The sequence below is a fragment of the Oryza brachyantha genome, chromosome 1, assembly GCF_000231095.2.
Source record: "Oryza brachyantha chromosome 1, ObraRS2, whole genome shotgun sequence".
In the NCBI taxonomy this organism is placed as follows: domain Eukaryota; kingdom Viridiplantae; phylum Streptophyta; class Magnoliopsida; order Poales; family Poaceae; genus Oryza; species Oryza brachyantha.
The window spans coordinates 14,582,099-14,601,419 of NC_023163.2; the positions used below are offsets into that span (position 1 = coordinate 14,582,099).

Below are 19,321 nucleotides of genomic sequence, written 5' to 3' on the forward strand. Positions count from 1 at the left end.
ATTGCTCAGCTTGCTAGCATAGTTGTCGAGCACGCAACCCACCCGAGTTCAATCCTAAGTGATCACAAAACCCGGAGTGTCCTACTAGTGGTCATATAGATTCAATGCATGTAAATGGCAGGTCTTATCCATATAAAAAAAAGAAAACCCGTTGGGAGAGGAAAGATAAATGACTATATATGGCATGGTTTGAGAGAAAAATATGTTAAATGACGCTGTTACCTTATAGTTTTACTTCATTAATCATATTTAATTTAAATTTCTTCGTATGCTATCTCAACCACTCTCGCACCCTTAATCACATTAGGATATATACTAAAGAATTTAGCCAGAATATAAGAATGTGACAGATGAAAGTGCTTAAGAGAGGTCTTTATCCCAATTGATGGATGTGCTAATGTTCTATGCATACTTTTGTTGATCTGCAACAGGAAACAACTTCTGCCTGGATAGGCACAGGTTTGAAAAATCTTTGAGCACACCTCCGTAGCATCAGCGCTGACGGAAACAGCGACTCGATCGATCCGCGTGCAGTTTTTCTTTCTGTCTGACTTTTTTTTTATGTTTATACTTAATTATAAACTAAAATTTAAATTTTTAACTTTAAATCTTGAGTTGATTTGAGATTTTTTCACCAAAGTTTATTTTTCAGAATTGACTTTCGTATCGCTAAAAATGTATATAAAGTTTTTGTTCACAAACTATTTTTTCGTTTGTAAATATATTATTTGTCATTTTTTGTGGAACGCCCTAACAATGAGCCGAGCACCCCGTAGCATCAGCGCTGACGGAAACAGCGTCTCGATCGATCCACGTGCAGTTTTTCTTCCTTGTGGAAGGGGTGTACGGGATTAACGTACGTTTCCTCCAACTTACTAGTTGGAAAAGAAAATCTTTGGAGCTTCATTGTTCGGATGAAATATAAACAAAATAACTCATTCACGATTAAAATGATAAATTATGGATAAGAGTTTTATACATGTGTTCTCTTAGCTATATATAAGTAAAATGCTAAAAAATAAAATTCTAAAATTAACTCTAATTTTAAATTTTAAAAAAATCAAATTTTTTTACTTGATAACCATACGTCAAAAGATGGGGACCTAGTTTTTTCTTAGCAAGCTCCCATAGAAGTGCCCATTAAAAATTTGCCTCTCTTTTTTCCCATTACTTCGGCACCAAGATTAAGATATCCTTAATTACCGCGTGTAAACAGTTCGCCCCAGTTAATTTTAAGCTTTTAACTGTACGCCTCGCCGGACACCTAGAGTGATACTCCATCTGTATTAATTTATTAAATGACGCCGATTTTTTACATATGTTGAGTATTTATCTTATTCATAAATTTTATGTAAACATGTCAAAATTTAAGTTATAGTTAAAATACATTTAGTAATAAATTCGATCACTGTAAAATAAATTATAATTATGTTAGTTTTTTTTAAATAAGACAAATAGTCAAACCCATGCCAAAAAGTCAACAACATATTTACAGAAAAACCGAGGAATACTTCTTTTTTCATCTTAAAAATGCATGAGAAGCCTGCCTACGGTAAATATTAACAATCGTGTACATGTATCATGTACTCATAAATATCATTTTGATTTTTCGACGTATGTTTTATTCAAAGTTTATCAAATATATGAAAATGCAAGTTATACCTAAAAACATTAGGTAATAAATCCAATCAGTAATAAAAATAACAATTGTGCAAGTCTTTTAATAAGATGAGTGGCTAAACATTTGATAAAAAGTTATAACGATGACCTATATATACTAATAAGGTACTCCCTCCGTTTCATAATATAAGATGTTTGACTTTTTTACTTGTAATGTTTGACCATTTGTCTTATTCAAAAAATTATGAAAATATTATTTATTTTGCATGTGACTTACTTTATTATCAAAAGAACTTTAAACACGACTTGTTATTTTTTACATTTATACTAAATTTTTGAATAAAACGAATAGTCAAACGACTAAAAAAGTCAAACATCTTAAAGTAGTACTAGTTTACGTAGCCACTTAGCTAGCATAGGACAAACGCAGGTGATCCAAAAAGAGGCGACACGTGGAAAACGCACTCCAGCTCGATCGCGCATTATATTCTTAATTATGTAAGTCGTATGTAATTAGAGCTAAGCTACTATTTTTTCCGAACGAGAACACATTACAACACACCCTCATAATATATCGTATATATATACGACTATAAAGCTACACACTAGCATCATATTCCATGACTATGTACTTAATAAATTGTGCATACATATGTGACTAGCACTAATGCCTGTCCTAGCTAGATTATAATAAATTTCAGAAATTTACATGAATATTAAGCCCTGTGGAATCAAATGATGGATGATTAATTATTACACGCAATGGATTGAGAATACAAGGTACTCCCTCCGCTTCATAATATAAGATACAACCACCACTAACTCAAAGACTGAGAAAGAGTTATACCTACCTTCTCGTTTCGATTATTTAAGTGCATGTATGCATGTAACGTGGTTGGATTTTTATTAATACATACTTGCATACATGTCTTATATTATGGGAAAACGTGATTATGTCTTATATTATGAAGTAGAGAGAATATGTTAAAACAATACGTTGGTCCTTGGAAGTAAACAATGAGTTGAAACGAGATGGCGTGGATAAAAAGTTCTTATATTTTAGGATAAATTTAAAATGCTAAAGTTGATACTCCCTCTATGATTAAATATATGACGCCAACGTCATATATAAAAAATGAGAGGGGGTATATTTTAGATTGGATAGATAATAATATATTCTAACATCGCTACATGTACGTAATGACCTAATTGAATTTGCTAATCCTGTAGCCCTGAATTAATTAATTATTTTATGCTTGGCGCCCAAGCCAGTGACTCGCAAGCAAAGCAAGCAACCAACCATTCTTTTATATATACAAGTAATCATGATTGTGCAGAGAAGAGAAGAGATTAATTCCCTCCTCTCGGTCAGCCTCCTTCACATGGCGAACGAATCCAGCTGAGAGAGCTTGCTAGGATCGATAGCTAGCTCGCGCTCTCTCTCTCTCTCTCTCTCTGGTCTATATGGCGATGGGGCGAGAAGAAGCCGGCGGCGGCGGCAGTGAGAGGCCGGCCACGGCGGCGGCGGCGGGGGAGGTGGGGAGGGTGGCGGTGCGGCGGATGTACGCGTTCGCAGACGGGGCGGACGCGGCGCTGATGGCGGTGGGAGCGGCGGCGGCGGTGGCAAGCGGGATGGCGCAGCCGCTGATGACGTTCATCTTCGGCGACGTCATCAACGCCTTCGGCTCCACCGCCTCGCCGGACGTCCTCGCCAAGGTCACCAAGGTGCGTGCGCCCTCCGTCCTCCTCCTCCTATGGCGCCATTGCCCTCCTGTGTGTTCTTCCTTAAAAAAACGGGAGAGCACGTAGATTAGAGAAAGCTACAAGTGGACTTCCACAAACCCATATATTATTTGATGATATGGCACCTAACCACACGTATGATGATCATATTATTTAATAAAACTACACTTTTGACAAGTTATTAACTCTGCTTCATATTATAGGATATTTTGGTTATCACTAGATTTATCTATATCTATAGATGTTGATGAATATATGAACATATATATTCATATGCATTAATCCAGATATAACGAAAATGCCTTATAATATGGAGTGGATGAACTATTATTTAATTCAGAAAAATTATAAGTGAAAAAACTACATATAAAATCATGTAAAACTTAATATCACATGAAAGTACTAAAATTTTACAGTACTTTCTTAATTCTTAAGACAGTAAAATTTCTCGTTAGAATTACATGTTCTTTGATATATTATATACAAGCTATGACCACATAAGATGAAAAATTTTCATTTTATTATAGTAACAAGTTAAAATTGATCAATGGTGTGATTTTACGAAGCTCTTGGATCCTAGTACCCATGATTCTGTGAAATTTCAAAACGAAAAGCTATTTTTTTTTTCCCGAAAACGAACCTTTCGAGGCCCAAGCCCAACGACTAGAAGCTCCGCCCGCAGTATTTTGGCCCAAATATTGAGACCAATGGAGACACTCGTCGTCGTCGACTTCCACGCGATCCTCGCCCGCGCCTCCGACTCCGACGGGGCATGACTCGCCGTAGCCGGCGCCGGCGGCTCTCCGCGGCCTCGACAGCGAGGCGGAAAAATGCGCCCCTTACGAGCTCGCTCCCATGCACGGGGAGGTTGTTTGACCCGTCCATTGATGGAGTGTGGTATTCCCTGATAAAACTCTGAATCTGAATCCCTACGACTAGAGGTGTTCTTGTTGTTTAGTGTTGTTTGGATCTATTTGGGTGGTCGGGGTGGGGTGGGGGGGGGGGGGATCGTTCAGGATAGGGTATTCGGATGAACTAGGCGTTCTTCGTGCTTCCCGAATGGGCAGAATCGGAAAATCTGATGGTCACCTGGTTGAAATCGATTCATTTCCCTTCATTTCGATTCGAATTTGGGCATATTCTAGTAGTACGTTTCGACGGCATGTAGGCGACTTGTTCTTGTCAGCAACCAGTTTGATAGGATATGAATCAGTACTCTGCAAGACATCCGATCACAATCAGAATAGTATCGAGCCATCGAGGAATGGAATCGGTCACAATGTATTTGCATAGTAGGGTGTAGGAGCAGGACAAAGGTGAAAATTATTGTCAGGGATATGTCCTTTTATCGTTTTAACCTCTAATTAAGGTGCTCTTTCTTCTTTTCAGGTGATCTTGAATTTTATCTATCTTGGCATCGGAGCTGGATTTGTTTCAACCCTTCGTAAGTGGCTTTCTGATGCAACAAAATTAGGATGTCTTAATATCTATCGTTCAACATAAACTCTCTCCTCTTAGATTAGGAATTCGACTAAAAATGGGTTGTTTTGTATTAATACTACAGTAGTGATGTTCAGAGCATTTTAATGGCACTACTAGAAACTGATATATTGGCTAATGTTTTGGTAGAGGTATCATGTTGGACAATCACTGGAGAAAGGCAGGCTGCACGAATCAGGGCCTTGTATCTCAAGGCAATACTGAGACAGGACATTGCTTTTTTCGACAAGGAAATGAGCACAGGACAAGTGGTTGAGAGGATGTCAGGGGACACGTTCCTCATTCAAGATGCCATTGGAGAAAAGGTAGGCTGTTTATCTAAAGAGTGCACTTTTAATTTATAGAACATAACTGCAACTCCCTTTAAGCAATGCATTGTTAGATGTTATATACCATCAAGTGCATCGTTTGATGCAACAGATCTCTATGGTCAATATGGCAAACCTTGCATGGTTTGACAGCAAAAGGGGTTGACATCTTGATTCACAGAAAAACAATTGACTTTACTTAAATTCATCCAACTCACTGCATACCTGGTTTCAGGTAATAACTCAGTTTACTCCTCAATATTAGTTACATGAGTACATCCATACATCATAGTCAACACTAGATAATGTGTGTTTGAGCTCCACTCTAATTCTAATGTATTTAGTTGTTTAATCTTTGCTTGTCTTCAAGTTTGATAATTAATGAGTTCATGCTGTATTCACATGCATCAGTATCAGTAATGTACATAACAAATTTCTTCTGAAATACCCTTTGATTGAAGTTAGCAGATCATAAAAGGAGATTGATTCAGTCAATATGGATTGTGGATGTATAACATGAACTCATTCTCAGATATTGCAAACTATAATGAACTATCATTTTTAAATAAGAAATAAACACGTATCAATACCGAACTAGCAGTGCATATTCGTTTAACACCTCCTTTTTACTTAGAGTGGCAAGTGTATACAACTCCTTTCTACTTTCTTTGGAGGCTTCATTATTGCATTTGTGAGAGGCTGGCTCTTGGCCCTTGTGCTGCTCGCATGCATTCCTCCAATTGCGGTGGCTGGTGCTATTGTGTCAAGGTTGATGACAAGAGTCTCCACTCGCATGCAAGAAAAGTATGGTGATGCCGGAAACGTTGCTGAACAGACTATTGGAGCCATTAGAACTGTGAGTTCTAGCTGTAGAGTAGATAATTAATATTTGAGCAGTTATTTCCTGTTACTACCAATTTAATCAGTTTTTTTTTTCTTAACTGGCACATGCTATGAAGGTTGCTTCATTCAATGGCGAGAAGCAAGCTATAAACACTTATAACAAGTTCATAAGAAAAGCTTATGAATCTACTCTACAAGAAGGTGTTGTTAATGGCCTTGGATTAGGTACTGTAATGGCAATCTTGTTTTGCAGCTATGGGCTGGCAGTTTGGTATGGTTCTAAACTGATAGTTGAGCATGGATACAATGGTGGCATAGTTATAAATGTTCTAATGTCTGTCATGATGGGTGCAATGTAAGTCTCATATGTTAACCCTGCTCCCATGAACAGTTAATGTATAATTAAAATTTGTTATGGAACGTACGTCAGTTTATATTATGGGTAGGTGGGTACATTTCAGGTGGTTATTGGGAGCATTACAAGCTTGAATTTTGCATTTTGTAAGAAGTTTGCAACTAGATGGACCATTTTCAATACTCTTATAAAAAGGAGTAGTGGTGGTGGTGAATCTACCACCCACTCACTCCACCACCAACTCTTATTTTTAAAAGGAAAAATAACTATGGGACCTACATGTCAACCATTCCCGCTAGCTCTTTACCTTTTTGTAGTAAGAAAAAGGGATTGTAGGACCAATGGGTCCATATGCCAGTAACAAATATATGTAGCAACAATTAATAAAATGATATATATAGAAAATAATAGTAATAACATGGTAATGGTAACTTTGTTTAATAAAAATTCCGTTGCAATGCATGGGCAATATACTAGTCTTTCTTGGGTTTTAAATCACTATACGCTTTAAAATATAGACTGGAAAAGAATAGAATGTCTGATAAAAGTTGTTAGTTAATGAATAATTAGCCATATTTCTCCATCGATGTGCCTCTCGGTGTAACCAATTTGTTGAATGCAAAATATATTCGTTAGTGCTCCCAGGACAACACCGGCCATGACTTGCTGAGTTATTGTAGCAATAAGAGTCTCCAGTAGTAGTGAAACTAGTCCTGCTAAGATATGAAATAGATTATTTCCATGTCACTGTCATTTTTCTAGGTCTTCTGGGTACTGGTTTAGCTTATACCTCTTCTTTAGGTCCTTAGGTCAGGCAACACCATCAATAACAGCTTTTGCAGAAGGTCGAGGAGCAGCGTACAGAATGTTTAAGACAATCGAAAGACAGCCAGATATTGATGTATGTGATACCAAAGGTATCATATTAGAAGACATCAAGGGTGATATTGAACTCAAGGATGTTTACTTCAGCTATCCTACCAGGCCAGAATATTTGGTATTCAATGGATTCTCCTTGCAAATACCAAGTAGCAGAACAATGGCCTTAGTTGGAGAGAGTGGCAGTGGAAAATCAACTGTGATCAGTTTGGTGGAGAGATTTTACGATCCACAGTCTGGGGAAGTCTTAATTGATGGAACTGATATTAGAAGAATGAATCTGGGATGGATAAGAGGAAAAATCAGTCTTGTTAGCCAAGAACCAGTGTTGTTTTCAAGTACAATCAGGGAAAACATTGCCTATGGGAAGGAGGATCAAACTCTTGAAGAGATAAAGAGAGCAGTAGAGCTTGCAAATGCAGCAAAATTTGTTGATAAGTTGCCCAATGTATAACACTAATTTGAATGTCCATAATTTTAAGTTGGTTTCTATTGTTAATTAATATCTAATGCAACATTGCAGGGTCTTGAGACGATGGTTGGGGAACGCGGAATTCAATTATCCGGAGGGCAGAAGCAAAGAATAGCAATTGCTAGAGCAATTATAAAAAATCCTAGGATCTTACTACTTGATGAAGCAACCAGTGCATTGGACATGGAATCTGAGAGGGTAGTTCAAGAAGCTTTGAATAGGGTAATGCTAGAAAGGACTACAATAATTGTTGCACACCGCCTAAGCACAGTGAAGAATGCTGATGTGATTTCTGTCCTACAGCATGGAAAGATGGTTGAACAAGGTATACCATTAATAAATTTCCTGGAGAGATTATCTTAAAGTACATATCAAGCACTACCTCTGTTCCAAAATATAAGGATTTCTAAGTTCTTTGGCAAAAACTAAGGTAGAGGGAAAATATCCTCTTTTAGTCACTTCAGTGGTCAAGAATTTTGATTTGCTTATATTCCCTTCCCAAACATCTAATTGCTTGAAAATGCATGGATTTCCATGCGTTGGAATTAGTGCCTGAGAAATGCTTATATTGTGGTATATTGAGTCCTAGAAATTCTTAAATTTTGGAATGGAGGGAGTAGTAACATGTTCTTGTAGACAGTAGAACTACAAATATAGATCCCATTGTGTAGTGTTTATGATACATGATACTTTTAAATGCACATTTTTTACACATCTTGGTAGGCTCATCAACACACAACTTAACTAGATGAATAAAAGCTGCTTCTGACTACTAGCCAAAATTTCAACAGATAGGCAACAATGGGTATTAGTCACAATGCTTCCTTATAGACATTCCCTAAACTGTCAACATGATTCAGCATGCTACTTGATCTACAGGTTTATTTTTATGACTTTGCTGGTTGTTTGTGTCAATTCAATTCCGAGCAGGTTCTCATGTAGAACTGATGAAGAAACCTGAAGGTGCTTATGCTCAGCTAATCCACCTCCAAGGGACTCAACAGGAAGCTGAAGCCCCTAATGACGACCCTGACATGATAATACGAAGCGGTTCGGGTTCTAGGTCTATAAATATAAAACCAAGAAGCCAAAGTACCTCATTTAGGAGATCATCAATTACCAAAGGCTCTTTTGGGCATAGTGGTAGGCATCCTATTCCTGCTCCCCTTGACTTTTCAGATCCCATGGAATTCGAGGATGATCTGGGCAAGGAGATTACAGACAAAGTGTCTAGTGGCCAGAAGAAAGCTTCAATCAGTCGGCTATTCTATCTGAACAAACCGGAAGCTTTCGTTCTTGCACTTGGTTCTGTAACTGCTGCAATGCATGGACTCGTATTTCCAGCATTTGGTATATTGATTTCAAGTGCAATAAAGACCTTTTATGAGCCACCATCAGAACTGCTGAAGGATTCCAGGTTCTGGGCAAGCATGTTTGTTGTCATGGGAGCTTCCGCATTTGTTCTGATTCCAACCGAGTACTTCCTCTTTGGATTAGCAGGTGGGAAGCTTGTGGAACGTATACGTTCACTGACATTCCAAAGTGTCATGCACCAGGAGATCAACTGGTTTGACAAACCTGAACACTCTAGGTGTGCATATAATCTCTCTCATCATAATTTTCTACCTTTTGTCCTTGAATTTATTGTGTCAAAATTCCATGTTCCAATACTGAAACCAATGTCATGGGTAATACTCTCAATTACTTGAACCAACTGAACAACACACGTAATTTAAAAACATTGACCAAATATTTTGGCATGTATTATTTTTCTTACTAATATTTCATAGTGGTATGTCTCGTATTTTCCCAATTAAGAATTTTAACATTATAAAACTATATTTATAACTCATGAGTTTCCCTGAAACATAGACTAGTTTCCACTGGGATGTGGTGCGAAAATTGTTTTTCATAAACAAGGGCCGACAGAAAAAGACAAGTGCATTTTGATGAACAGTACATATGCTCGTTAGCATCTGCTCACAAATTTGGTATGTACTAAATTAATTCAAGTGGATTGATGCATACATAGGAACATGTATTATCACCTCCACCAAACGTGCATCCAGATTGATGCAGGCATTCAGAATTCAAACTTCCATCCCATGTTCAATTCCTTGAAATTTCCTTGCATAAATCTCGAAGTGCTTTTCGATGGTTAAGATGGCATATGTAATAAACGTGTGGTTTTAGATCCCCCAGATTTTATATATTAAGGAAAGAGCTGTACTCGTCAGCTAGCACTGTCTTTCTACTGTTGTTCTCACTCCACAAATCTCAACATTTGTTGTAGTGGATCAATTGGTGCAAGGCTATCTGTTGATGCTCTGAATGTGAAGCGCCTTGTCGGGGACAATTTGGCACTTAATGTACAGACTTTATCAACCATCATATCAGGTTTTGCAATTGCAATGGTGGCAAACTGGAAGCTGGCATTGATTATAACAGTGGTAGTTCCTTTGGTGGGCTTCCAAGCCTATGCTCAAATGAAGTTCCTAAAAGGTTTCAATAAAACCGCAAAGGTACATACAATTGACTAACCATGACCATTTTTTTCTGCACGTGCATTATCATGCAATAAGCTCTTCAATTTTATTGTTTTGTGGGATGCATCATGCAGCTAAAGTATGAAGAGGCAAGTCAAATAGCAACTGATGCAGTCGGAGGCATCAGAACTGTAGCTTCGTTTTGTGCTGAACAGAAGGTGATGGAAGCCTATGCGAAGAAATGTGAATCTCCAGTAAGGCAAGGAATAAGGGAAGGTGTTGTTGGTGGCTTGGGATTTGGCTTCTCCTTCCTTGTGTTCTACTTCACTTATGCTCTCTGCTTCTATGTTGGAGCAAAGTTTGTTCAGCAAGGAGTAGCAACGTTTCCTGATGTGTTTAGGGTGAGTAAACTTTCTTGTCCATTTTTGCTTAGCATTGACATTTCAATCTTCTAGTCAACTCTTTACCAGTGGTTGTCACTTGTCAGGTCTTCTTTGTATTAGTTCTGGCTACCAGTGGAATCTCGCGTACAAGTGCAATAGGCGCAGACAGCACCAAGGCTAATGAATCGGCGGTCTCCATCTTCGAAATCCTCGACCGTAAATCGAAGATTGATTCCAGCAGCGAGGAGGGCGTGGTTGTTGCAAGTGTGAGGGGTGACATTGAGTTTCAAAACGTGTGCTTCAGTTACCCACTACGCCCAAATATTCAAATATTCAAAGATCTCTCCTTGAGCATCCCCTCTGGAAAGGTTGGTTTCAATCTGATCCGAGAAATGAATATATTTAGTTTATTAACACATTGCTATCTAGTGCTGAGCATTCCCAGAAGTACATTATCCCATCGTATATCATGAAAGTAGAGGATGATTGGTAAAAATTGAGATTCAACAAAACATCTATCTCATTATATCAGGAGAGAGAGAAACCCTATATTTGAATATTCTTTCTCCATTCTCTAAAGAGATACGAAGGATGTCATATATGGATGATTTGCTGGAGTAAAAAAGATATGAAAGATAAGACTATTTTAGATAATCATCCAAAGATATGAAAATAAAGATATGAATGAATAAATTTTTAGATAAGTCATGGGCGATGATCTTAACCAGATGAAAACTGTCGTTTCTTTCAGACTGTTGCACTGGTCGGAGAGAGCGGAAGCGGGAAGTCCACCGTGATCGCGCTGCTCGAAAGGTTCTACGACCCAGATTCCGGCAAGATCCTCTTCGACGGGGTGGACCTCAAGACACTGAGAGTCGGCTGGCTCCGTCTGCAGATGGGGCTCGTGGCGCAGGAGCCGGTCCTGTTCAACGACACCATACGCGCCAACATAGCCTACGGGAAGCAAGGAGAAGGGTCAGAGGCGGCGGAGGAGGAGATCAGGGCCGCCGCCGAGACGGCGAACGCACACCAGTTCATCTCGGCGCTGCCCGACGGGTACGACACGGTGGTCGGCGAGCGGGGGGTCCAGCTCTCCGGCGGGCAGAAGCAGCGCGTGGCCATCGCGAGGGCCATCGTGAAGGACCCCAGGGTGCTGCTGCTGGACGAGGCGACGAGCGCGCTGGACGCGGAGTCGGAGCGCGTGGTGCAGGAGGCGCTGGACAGGGTGATGGTGGGCAGGACGACCGTGGTGGTGGCGCACCGCCTGTCGACGGTCAGGGGCGCGGACGTCATCGCCGTCCTCGGGAACGGGGCGGTGGCGGAGAAGGGCCGGCACGACGAGCTGATGCGGATAAAGGATGGGGCCTATGCTTCGCTCGTTGAGCTTAGCTCAAGTTCGATGTAATTAACCTTTTCAAGCCTAGACAAATCACTCTTAGATATTTGACACCGATTGTCACCATTAGACTTCGCCGGCTGTTATTGAAAAGGGTTAATGTTTACATGTAAATTTGCAGTAGGAAGAGCTTTATAGTGTGTTTAGTCAGCACTCAGCACACATTTTTATCTACATAAATTTCATCGAAGGAAATATTTACATACACCTATATACATGTATGTATGATCTCTAACACCCCTGCCGTGGATCCACTTTACAAGCTCACGCGAGAGAGACGTCACGGGCTCTTCCGCAGCTACTTGCGCTAAGTCTAATCAGTGCAAGTAAAACGAAAAAATATATTAGCATATGATTAATTAAATATTAGCTTTCATAAACCTAAAAAATAGATTAATCTAATTTTTTAAACACAGGCTTAAAAGAAGACTCCGGGGCTAGAAATTACCACGTTAATCGGAGTTAAAAAAAATACACACCGTTAGATCATGATAGGTCCAGATTATAATGGTATTGATTAATCAAAGATAAAGAAAAGATATATTGGAGAAAAAGAAAAAATATGCACCCTTAGATTATGGTGGGTCCAGATTATAACGGTATAGATTAATCGAAGAAAAAGAAAAAATCTATAACATTATATTGGAAAACAGGAGAATAAAAAGAAAAGATATTTTGTTGAATCGGACAACTACGAACAAAAAGAGAAAAGAAAAAAAAACAGCCATCCGTGGAAGGACGATGGAGTCATGGACCCCTCGCCACGCCCCGCCTGCCTACGTGCCTGCCTTTCTTGGCCCGGCGAATCGAATAGAAGAAGGGCAGAAAAAGCAGTATAAATATAATTTGAAAACAACTAAAAATACAATTTAGGAATTAAAAATAAAGAACAATAAAAAAGCCTACGTATGAGTACAGTTTAGACAAATTTAAATCTCGATTAAAATTTTTAAAATAATTAAATCGAGAAAAAAGTCTATCTATAAATACAATTTAGAAATTTCAGTTAAAAAGAATCAGATTAGAAATATAATTTTAAAATTAAAAATAAAGAAAAATAAAAAAGAGTTCATGCATAAATAAAGTTGTAGAGCCTCGAAATTATGAAAAGAGAAAAAAAATCTACGCTGTTAGATTACGTTGATCTATTTTTTAATGGTCAAGATAAAAAAGAGATATAGATAGAAAATTCTATGTTAAAGTTATAGAACTAATCAATCGGACTCAACCATGAGAGAGACCACGGATAAAAAAAATACCAGCAGTACCAGCCGTACAGGCCATAGTAGCGGGCACACGGCAAAACAAATATCACATTTTTTTTACCAAAAGTCGTCCGATCAAATATTAGTAAAAGTTTGAACATTATTTTATGTAAGGAATGTCTATACGATTATGCGATTATGCTATTAGAGCCTGAAAAAAAGGCTCCACGTTCGTCTTGCAGCCTATAAATTCCCACATTAATCGAAAAAAAAATCTACACCATTAGATGATAATATATCTAGATCATAAGGTCTAGATCTGCTATAAAAATAAAAAATCTACACGGTTAGATCATTATATATATATATAGACCTTATATCTAGATCTACTATAAAAATATAGAAAAATTATGTACTATTAGATCATGGTGAGTTCAGAGATTATAACGATATAAAAATAGAAAAAATATGCATGGTTGGATCACGGTGAGTTTAGATTATAAAGGTGTAGACTAACCGATATATCATAATATATGTATATAAAAAAATAATATATATAGAAAAGAAAAAATATGCACCATTTAATCAGAGAAAAAAAATACACACCGTTAGATCATGGTGAGTCCAGATTATAACGGCACAGATTAATCGGTGAAAAAGAAAAAATTATATGTCGTTAGATCAGGTTGGGTCTAGATTATAACCGTTTAGATTAATCAAAAATATTTCAACCATCGGATCATATTGTCTTTGAATTTTAACGGTTGATATTAATTACCACGTTAATCAGAGAAAAAAGAAAAAAATTCTACACCACTAAATCATAATATATTTGAATCATACGGTTTAGATTTGTTATATAAAAGAAAAGCAAGATTATATGCCTAGGCCCGTTCGGCCAGTGGCTCCGACACGTACGCGTTACAGCCACGGGAAGATCGATCTAACGCAGATCTCTCCGGACTCACGCAGCATTAACGATGGAATCGATCTCTCCGGACTCCAGAGCAGCGGCAGTAGGAGCACTCCACGTCAGACTCGGTGGTAGTTCTTACATACAACAGATTTCATGTTTTATTTAAAATTACAGCGCAACTCATTAAATAAATAAATACTACTCTTAATGTAATATATATATATATATATATACACACACACATGACAATAGACTTTTACACGGATTCATGTATAGACTCGGATTCACATGTAGAGGAGCATTAGGACATAATAATATCATATTTTCCTCCCTAATAAATACCAAGCAAATACAATAAGGCTATAGTCAGATCAACCAAATAGTTAGCCATCAAACAAAATAGTAAAGAACAAATCCCTTCAAGGTGTTTCGCAGGATTTAATCCTTGAAAGTGCTATGAAAAAGAGAAAAATATGCACCGTTAGATCATGATAGGTCTAAATTATAACAGTGTAGATTGATAGCTACATTTATTGTGTATTTAAAAATAACAAATATTCTATTTCTGATAGCACGACCAATTAGATTAGATCAATTCGACTAGAGAGCGAAATCATATATGTTCTTTTAATCAGATGAAAGGAGAAAAATATCACGGTGATCTCATATTTTAACTGTCAAGATCAAATACAATATGTAGCCTACTAAGATTTGATCCCTATTCCGTACCATTGGTGGCGGTTCAATCTAAGTGCTCACGTGAGTCATCTGATCTGTGATTTGCGTTCCGGATAGATATGATCAGCCGGCCCACGGATTTACCATCAACCGCGATCGTGAAAAAAAAACAAAGATGTACAACTCATTGAACCGAAATTACCACATTAATCAAAGAAAAGAAGAAAAATATCTAGATTTATCAATCATTCCTATTACAAAACAAACTACATATTCAATTTGAATAGAAAAAAGTATTCTGCATGTACACATACATATACATACATAGAATCCTAATAGTTTTCCGATTGAAAGAAAGGAAATTGTTTACGATTGAAAAAAAAAGGAAAACAAAGATCTACAACTCACAACCAAGTCAATAGAAAGTCTTGCCAAGTCATCATAAACATATAGTTTTATTAAATATTAACCAAAGAAAAAGAAAAATATTAACTGTTGGATCGCAAACCCAAAATTATATATAGGGTAGAGATTTATTAAATAGCATAAACAACAATCATAAATCTATGAAAGAGATTGAAGGAAAAAAACATAAGAATATTATTGGGAAGCCAATTATGTCGGTGTCCATTGTTTTGTTTTTCTCAGCACCTTATTCGATCCAAATTCAAACTATTATTAAATAAAGTATACTTTAGAAATTTTGCATCGTGAGTTTTCATAAGGCAAATAGAAAATAGAAAACTAACAGTAATATGGATAAAATGCTATATATGAGAATGGAGGCAATGATATAACAGTGAACTGGAAACTTTGTGATATATATACACACTATTAATATATGCTATAACCAATTTTATAGGCAGATAAATCATTAATAGAGTTATATTGAAATGACAAAAAAAATTAAAGAATTAAAAGTATAACGAGAGTTTGAAAAACAAAAGAAATTAAAATATAATATTAAAGTAAAACACATAAATAAATTAAATTTAGCTGCGCAAATGCGCTGCCCCCTAACTAGTTTTTATATAATTTCTTTTTTCAAAACACCGTTTAGCGATTCGAGAGACGTTTACACGGGAAAAGAGGGAAAAATTTGCCTACTTGCGAACACGCCTCTCGAGGGCTCATTCGTTTCACGGGACAAACAAAGGAAACTAAATCCTAGGGAATAAATCCTACAGCTACTATTCGTTTTGAAGGAATGAACAAAAGGAAAATCATAGAATTTTTTGCTACCCTCCCAATTGCATTTGAAAAACGAAGGTGTGGGATATCGGGGTATCTATAACCCGTACGTATCCGTATAGTGAAGGGTTATCGTACGGAGAAGGCAACATTATCTTGTACTTGGTCCGTTAGAGTTTGATTGCATTTAGATTACATGACGTGATTGCTGGACTCTACCATATCTAGACCAGGTAGGCCTTAGTCTTATCAGATTAGGTATCTGTCGACGATTGCTGTCGGCAATAAACTTACAGGGTGGCTATCGGGCTCAAAATTCGATGGTTAAGATGAAGAGGGAGACGATTTACCTAGGTTCAGGCTCTCGATGTTGCGAGATAATACCTTATTCATGCTTGGCGATTGTATTGCATAGATGAATCTCTGTTGCCCTCAAGGGGGCGCCCCGTACCCCCTTATATAGTGGGGGAGGGGCTACCGATATGATAGAGTCCTAATCTAACAAGACTAAGATCTATCCCAGTTCGATTACGGCTCGGGTCTAAAGTACACGGCATGCAATCCGGTAAGTATCAGACTGCTAGCCGATACCATACAGATATATTCTCCTTCCTATTCGGTACCCTATTGACCGTACGTATTCATATAGTCTATGGATACCCCAGGTATAGGTATCCAACAGTATCCCCCGGAGTCGTACATAGCTGCGTAAATTATCTGTGTAGATTATTAATCATCGGGTATATTTTCACACGTCACGCTTGACGTTATCTGAGTGCTTCCCAGACGCTCCCCGAGTGCTTCTTGAGTGATCTCGAGTACTATGTAATGATTGTAGAGGCTGTGGAGGGCTTCGAATGGAAGAAAAATCTAGTTGCATCGAAGATGCACCTAATAGGTATAGCCCCTAAACATAGAGTCATCTATGGACTTTTACCCAGAAGGTTTTCTCGAAGTTCCGAGCTTTCCGACTGATTTTGTGTCGTATTTCCCTAGACATATAGCCTTTGGCTATGTTCTGCCCAAGGGGTAGGTTGCGCCGACTAGCTCGTCCATTACAACCGAGTAGTTAGTACTGAGTATATTCGGATTTACTCAAAGTTTAGGCACAAGCTAAAAAGCGCAATTAAGTGCCATGGGTGATATCGACCGATGCTTGCCCGAGTGCGGCCTAAGGCCCATAACATAGGCGTACCAGCGATTCCCGATTTGAAGGAAATTGCGAATTTCATATCACCGTCTGGCGCGTCCAAAAAACTCGCAACGTTCCTTTAGAATGGCATGGTATCCATTATGCCAGCACCGAAAATTTTGGCCTGCTCTGTCCGTAGGGGAACATAACGACACTTAGCCCAGTAACGGAATTTTCTAGCCGTTAGGCCCACCATCAGCCCGTTTAAGCCTCCCGTTTCTTTGCCTATTCACCTTCTTCTCCGCCGCGCTAACCACTATAGCCCTAATTCGTTCCGACGATCCCCGCACTCACCAAACCCTAACCTCCACGCCCAAAGCTCCGCCATTCCCATCACTTGTCGCACCTGCACCCGCCCCTCCCTCAATCCGCCAAAGAGCGCCCTAGATGGCTTCCCCAACAGACACAGAGAAGGCGCTGCCGCTGCACGCGTGGCACTCCATCATCTCGAACCAAAATCTCTCGGTGTTATCCGGAGCTAGCCTGATCCAGAGCAAGGAGATAGCTGGGTACCGCGGCGCTTTTGGTGAGGAATTTCCTACCCCCGACTCCCGGGAAGTGGTAGTATTTGAGCCGTTCTTCAAGCAAGGTTTTGGGCTGCTGGTGTCCTCCTTTTTTCGGGGTTTATTGGACTTTTATGGAATCGAACTTCATCACTTGAATCCTAATTCCATTCTTCAGATCGCGGTGTTTGTATACACTTGCGAGACCTTTCTTGGGATCCCCCCTCACTTTAACCTCTTCCGCCATCTCTTCGCCGTCAAGCCCCAACCCAACCGAAACCATCCATCAGTGGTAGGCGACGCCGGCGTTCAACTTCATGAGGGGAGCAAAAAAACTTGCTTTCCCTACCCATGTAGACCTCCCTCAAGGGCTGGCATGCGGCATGGTTTTATTGCTCCAACCTAGCCGACTCCCTTCCTCCCTTCGTCGGCCATGCTCTAGTAGCTCGGGAGGCTTGGTCGTCACTCCCGACGACCGAGGAGATGCCGCAGGTGAACTCGTTGCTCAACTTGATTGAGAACTTGAAGACCGCCGGCTTAACCGGTGCCTGGGTGACGCAGCACTTCATCCGGCGCTGAATCCAGCCTCTAAAGGACCGAGCCCGGTACGCTTTTGACTACACCAGGAGTGACGACCCGACTTGGGAGTCGACGGAAGTGCTGCAGTGGGAAGCCATCCAAGCCAGAGCTCGACAGCTATTCACTCCGAACACCCATATTCCGGCTACCCCCTCCGGCTTCCCATCGCCATTCCACGCTAGGAACCATCCTTCTCCGGTGAGCCCTTCATCTCTTCTGAAGGTTTATTTCCTTCTTCTCGGGTATTTACCCTAATTTGCCATAGTTTGACTTCTGACATTTCTGTAGGATCGCCACCAGTTCCTGTCTTACCCCCTGAGTCGGGCGTTGCCCGTGCTCAAGAGGGGGTCGGAAGCTTCGGCTGACAAGCCGGCCACCAAGAGGATGGCGTTTGATCCAGACGCCGAGCTCACCGGGGCGCCAGATGACAACGCCGCTTTGACCCCGACTCGCTCTCCCAGTCCACCTCCCTTGAAGCGCTTGAGGAAACCCGCCTTCAAGACAGGATCAAGGTAACATGACTCAGTTTTTGTGCCATGATCCGATTAGGACCCTTACACTTGCCGAAATCACGTCACCTGGTTTCTTCAGGAAATCAAGCAATATCGATTCGGCCGCACCAGCCGGCTCTAGGGACGTTCAGCCCCCGGGCCCGCCAACAACCATTGCTCCGATTGCCCTGAGCTCGGCCCCCATGCCAGCGGCCAACCCTGTCACAGAGCCAACCACCAAAATGATCCTAGCGATCGTCCCAGCCACCATCCCAGCGTCGACTGTGGAGCCAGAGATCGCTGTAACGCTTCCAACCACAAGCACCGCGACGCCGAATGCTGGGGCGCCCATCCCACCGGTTGTGACAACGACCTCGGCGGCGCCCCCACCAAGGGCCTAGGTAAGCCGCGCCGAGCGAGTCAAAGTTGACCTATCGGACGACTCCCAGGACATCACCAAGATAGAGCGATATATTGAGAAGTCGATCAAGCTCATGAAGGTAAGCTCCTCGGCTGTTACCCCATGCACGTGATTTATTTCGCTCACGTCATAATGCTCAGGGAATCGAGGCGCGCTCTAA

At 39.9% G+C, this 19,321-nt stretch overlaps 1 protein-coding gene across 3 annotated transcripts; it reads left to right on the forward strand.

Moving 5' to 3' along the window:
- The first annotated feature begins 3,159 nt into the window (after positions 1-3,159).
- LOC102714878 (ABC transporter B family member 11-like) lies at positions 3,160-12,190 on the forward strand. 3 transcript variants are annotated; one of them, XM_040530026.1, is made up of 12 exons: positions 3,160-3,345; positions 4,753-4,807; positions 4,993-5,168; positions 5,806-6,027; positions 6,131-6,369; positions 7,171-7,696; positions 7,772-8,045; positions 8,651-9,311; positions 10,014-10,242; positions 10,341-10,607; positions 10,694-10,957; positions 11,341-12,190. In XM_040530026.1, exons 1-12 carry the CDS (start codon positions 3,181-3,183, stop codon positions 11,992-11,994), a joined length of 3,732 nt encoding a protein of 1,243 aa, XP_040385960.1. In that variant the 5' UTR covers positions 3,160-3,180; the 3' UTR covers positions 11,995-12,190. The 3 variants fall into 3 exon arrangements, with proteins under 3 accessions (XP_040385960.1, XP_040385959.1, XP_040385961.1); XM_040530025.1 differs by lacking the exon at positions 3,160-3,345 and adding an exon at positions 4,128-4,260; XM_040530027.1 differs by lacking the exon at positions 3,160-3,345 and adding an exon at positions 4,675-4,679.
- The last annotated feature ends 7,131 nt before the right edge of the window (positions 12,191-19,321 follow it).

What these genes read in the sequence shown, in the direction of transcription:
- LOC102714878 (XM_040530026.1), top strand. Translation starts at nt 3,181, where the DNA reads ATGTACGCGTTCGCAGACGGGGCGGACGCGGCGCTGATGGCGGTGGGA. An exon ending in TGGAAAGATGGTTGAACAAG is followed by an intron (nt 8,046 to 8,650) that starts GTATACCATTAA and finishes AATTCCGAGCAG; the next exon opens with GTTCTCATGTAGAACTGATG. An exon ending in CGTTTCCTGATGTGTTTAGG is followed by an intron (nt 10,608 to 10,693) that starts GTGAGTAAACTT and finishes GTCACTTGTCAG; the next exon opens with GTCTTCTTTGTATTAGTTCT.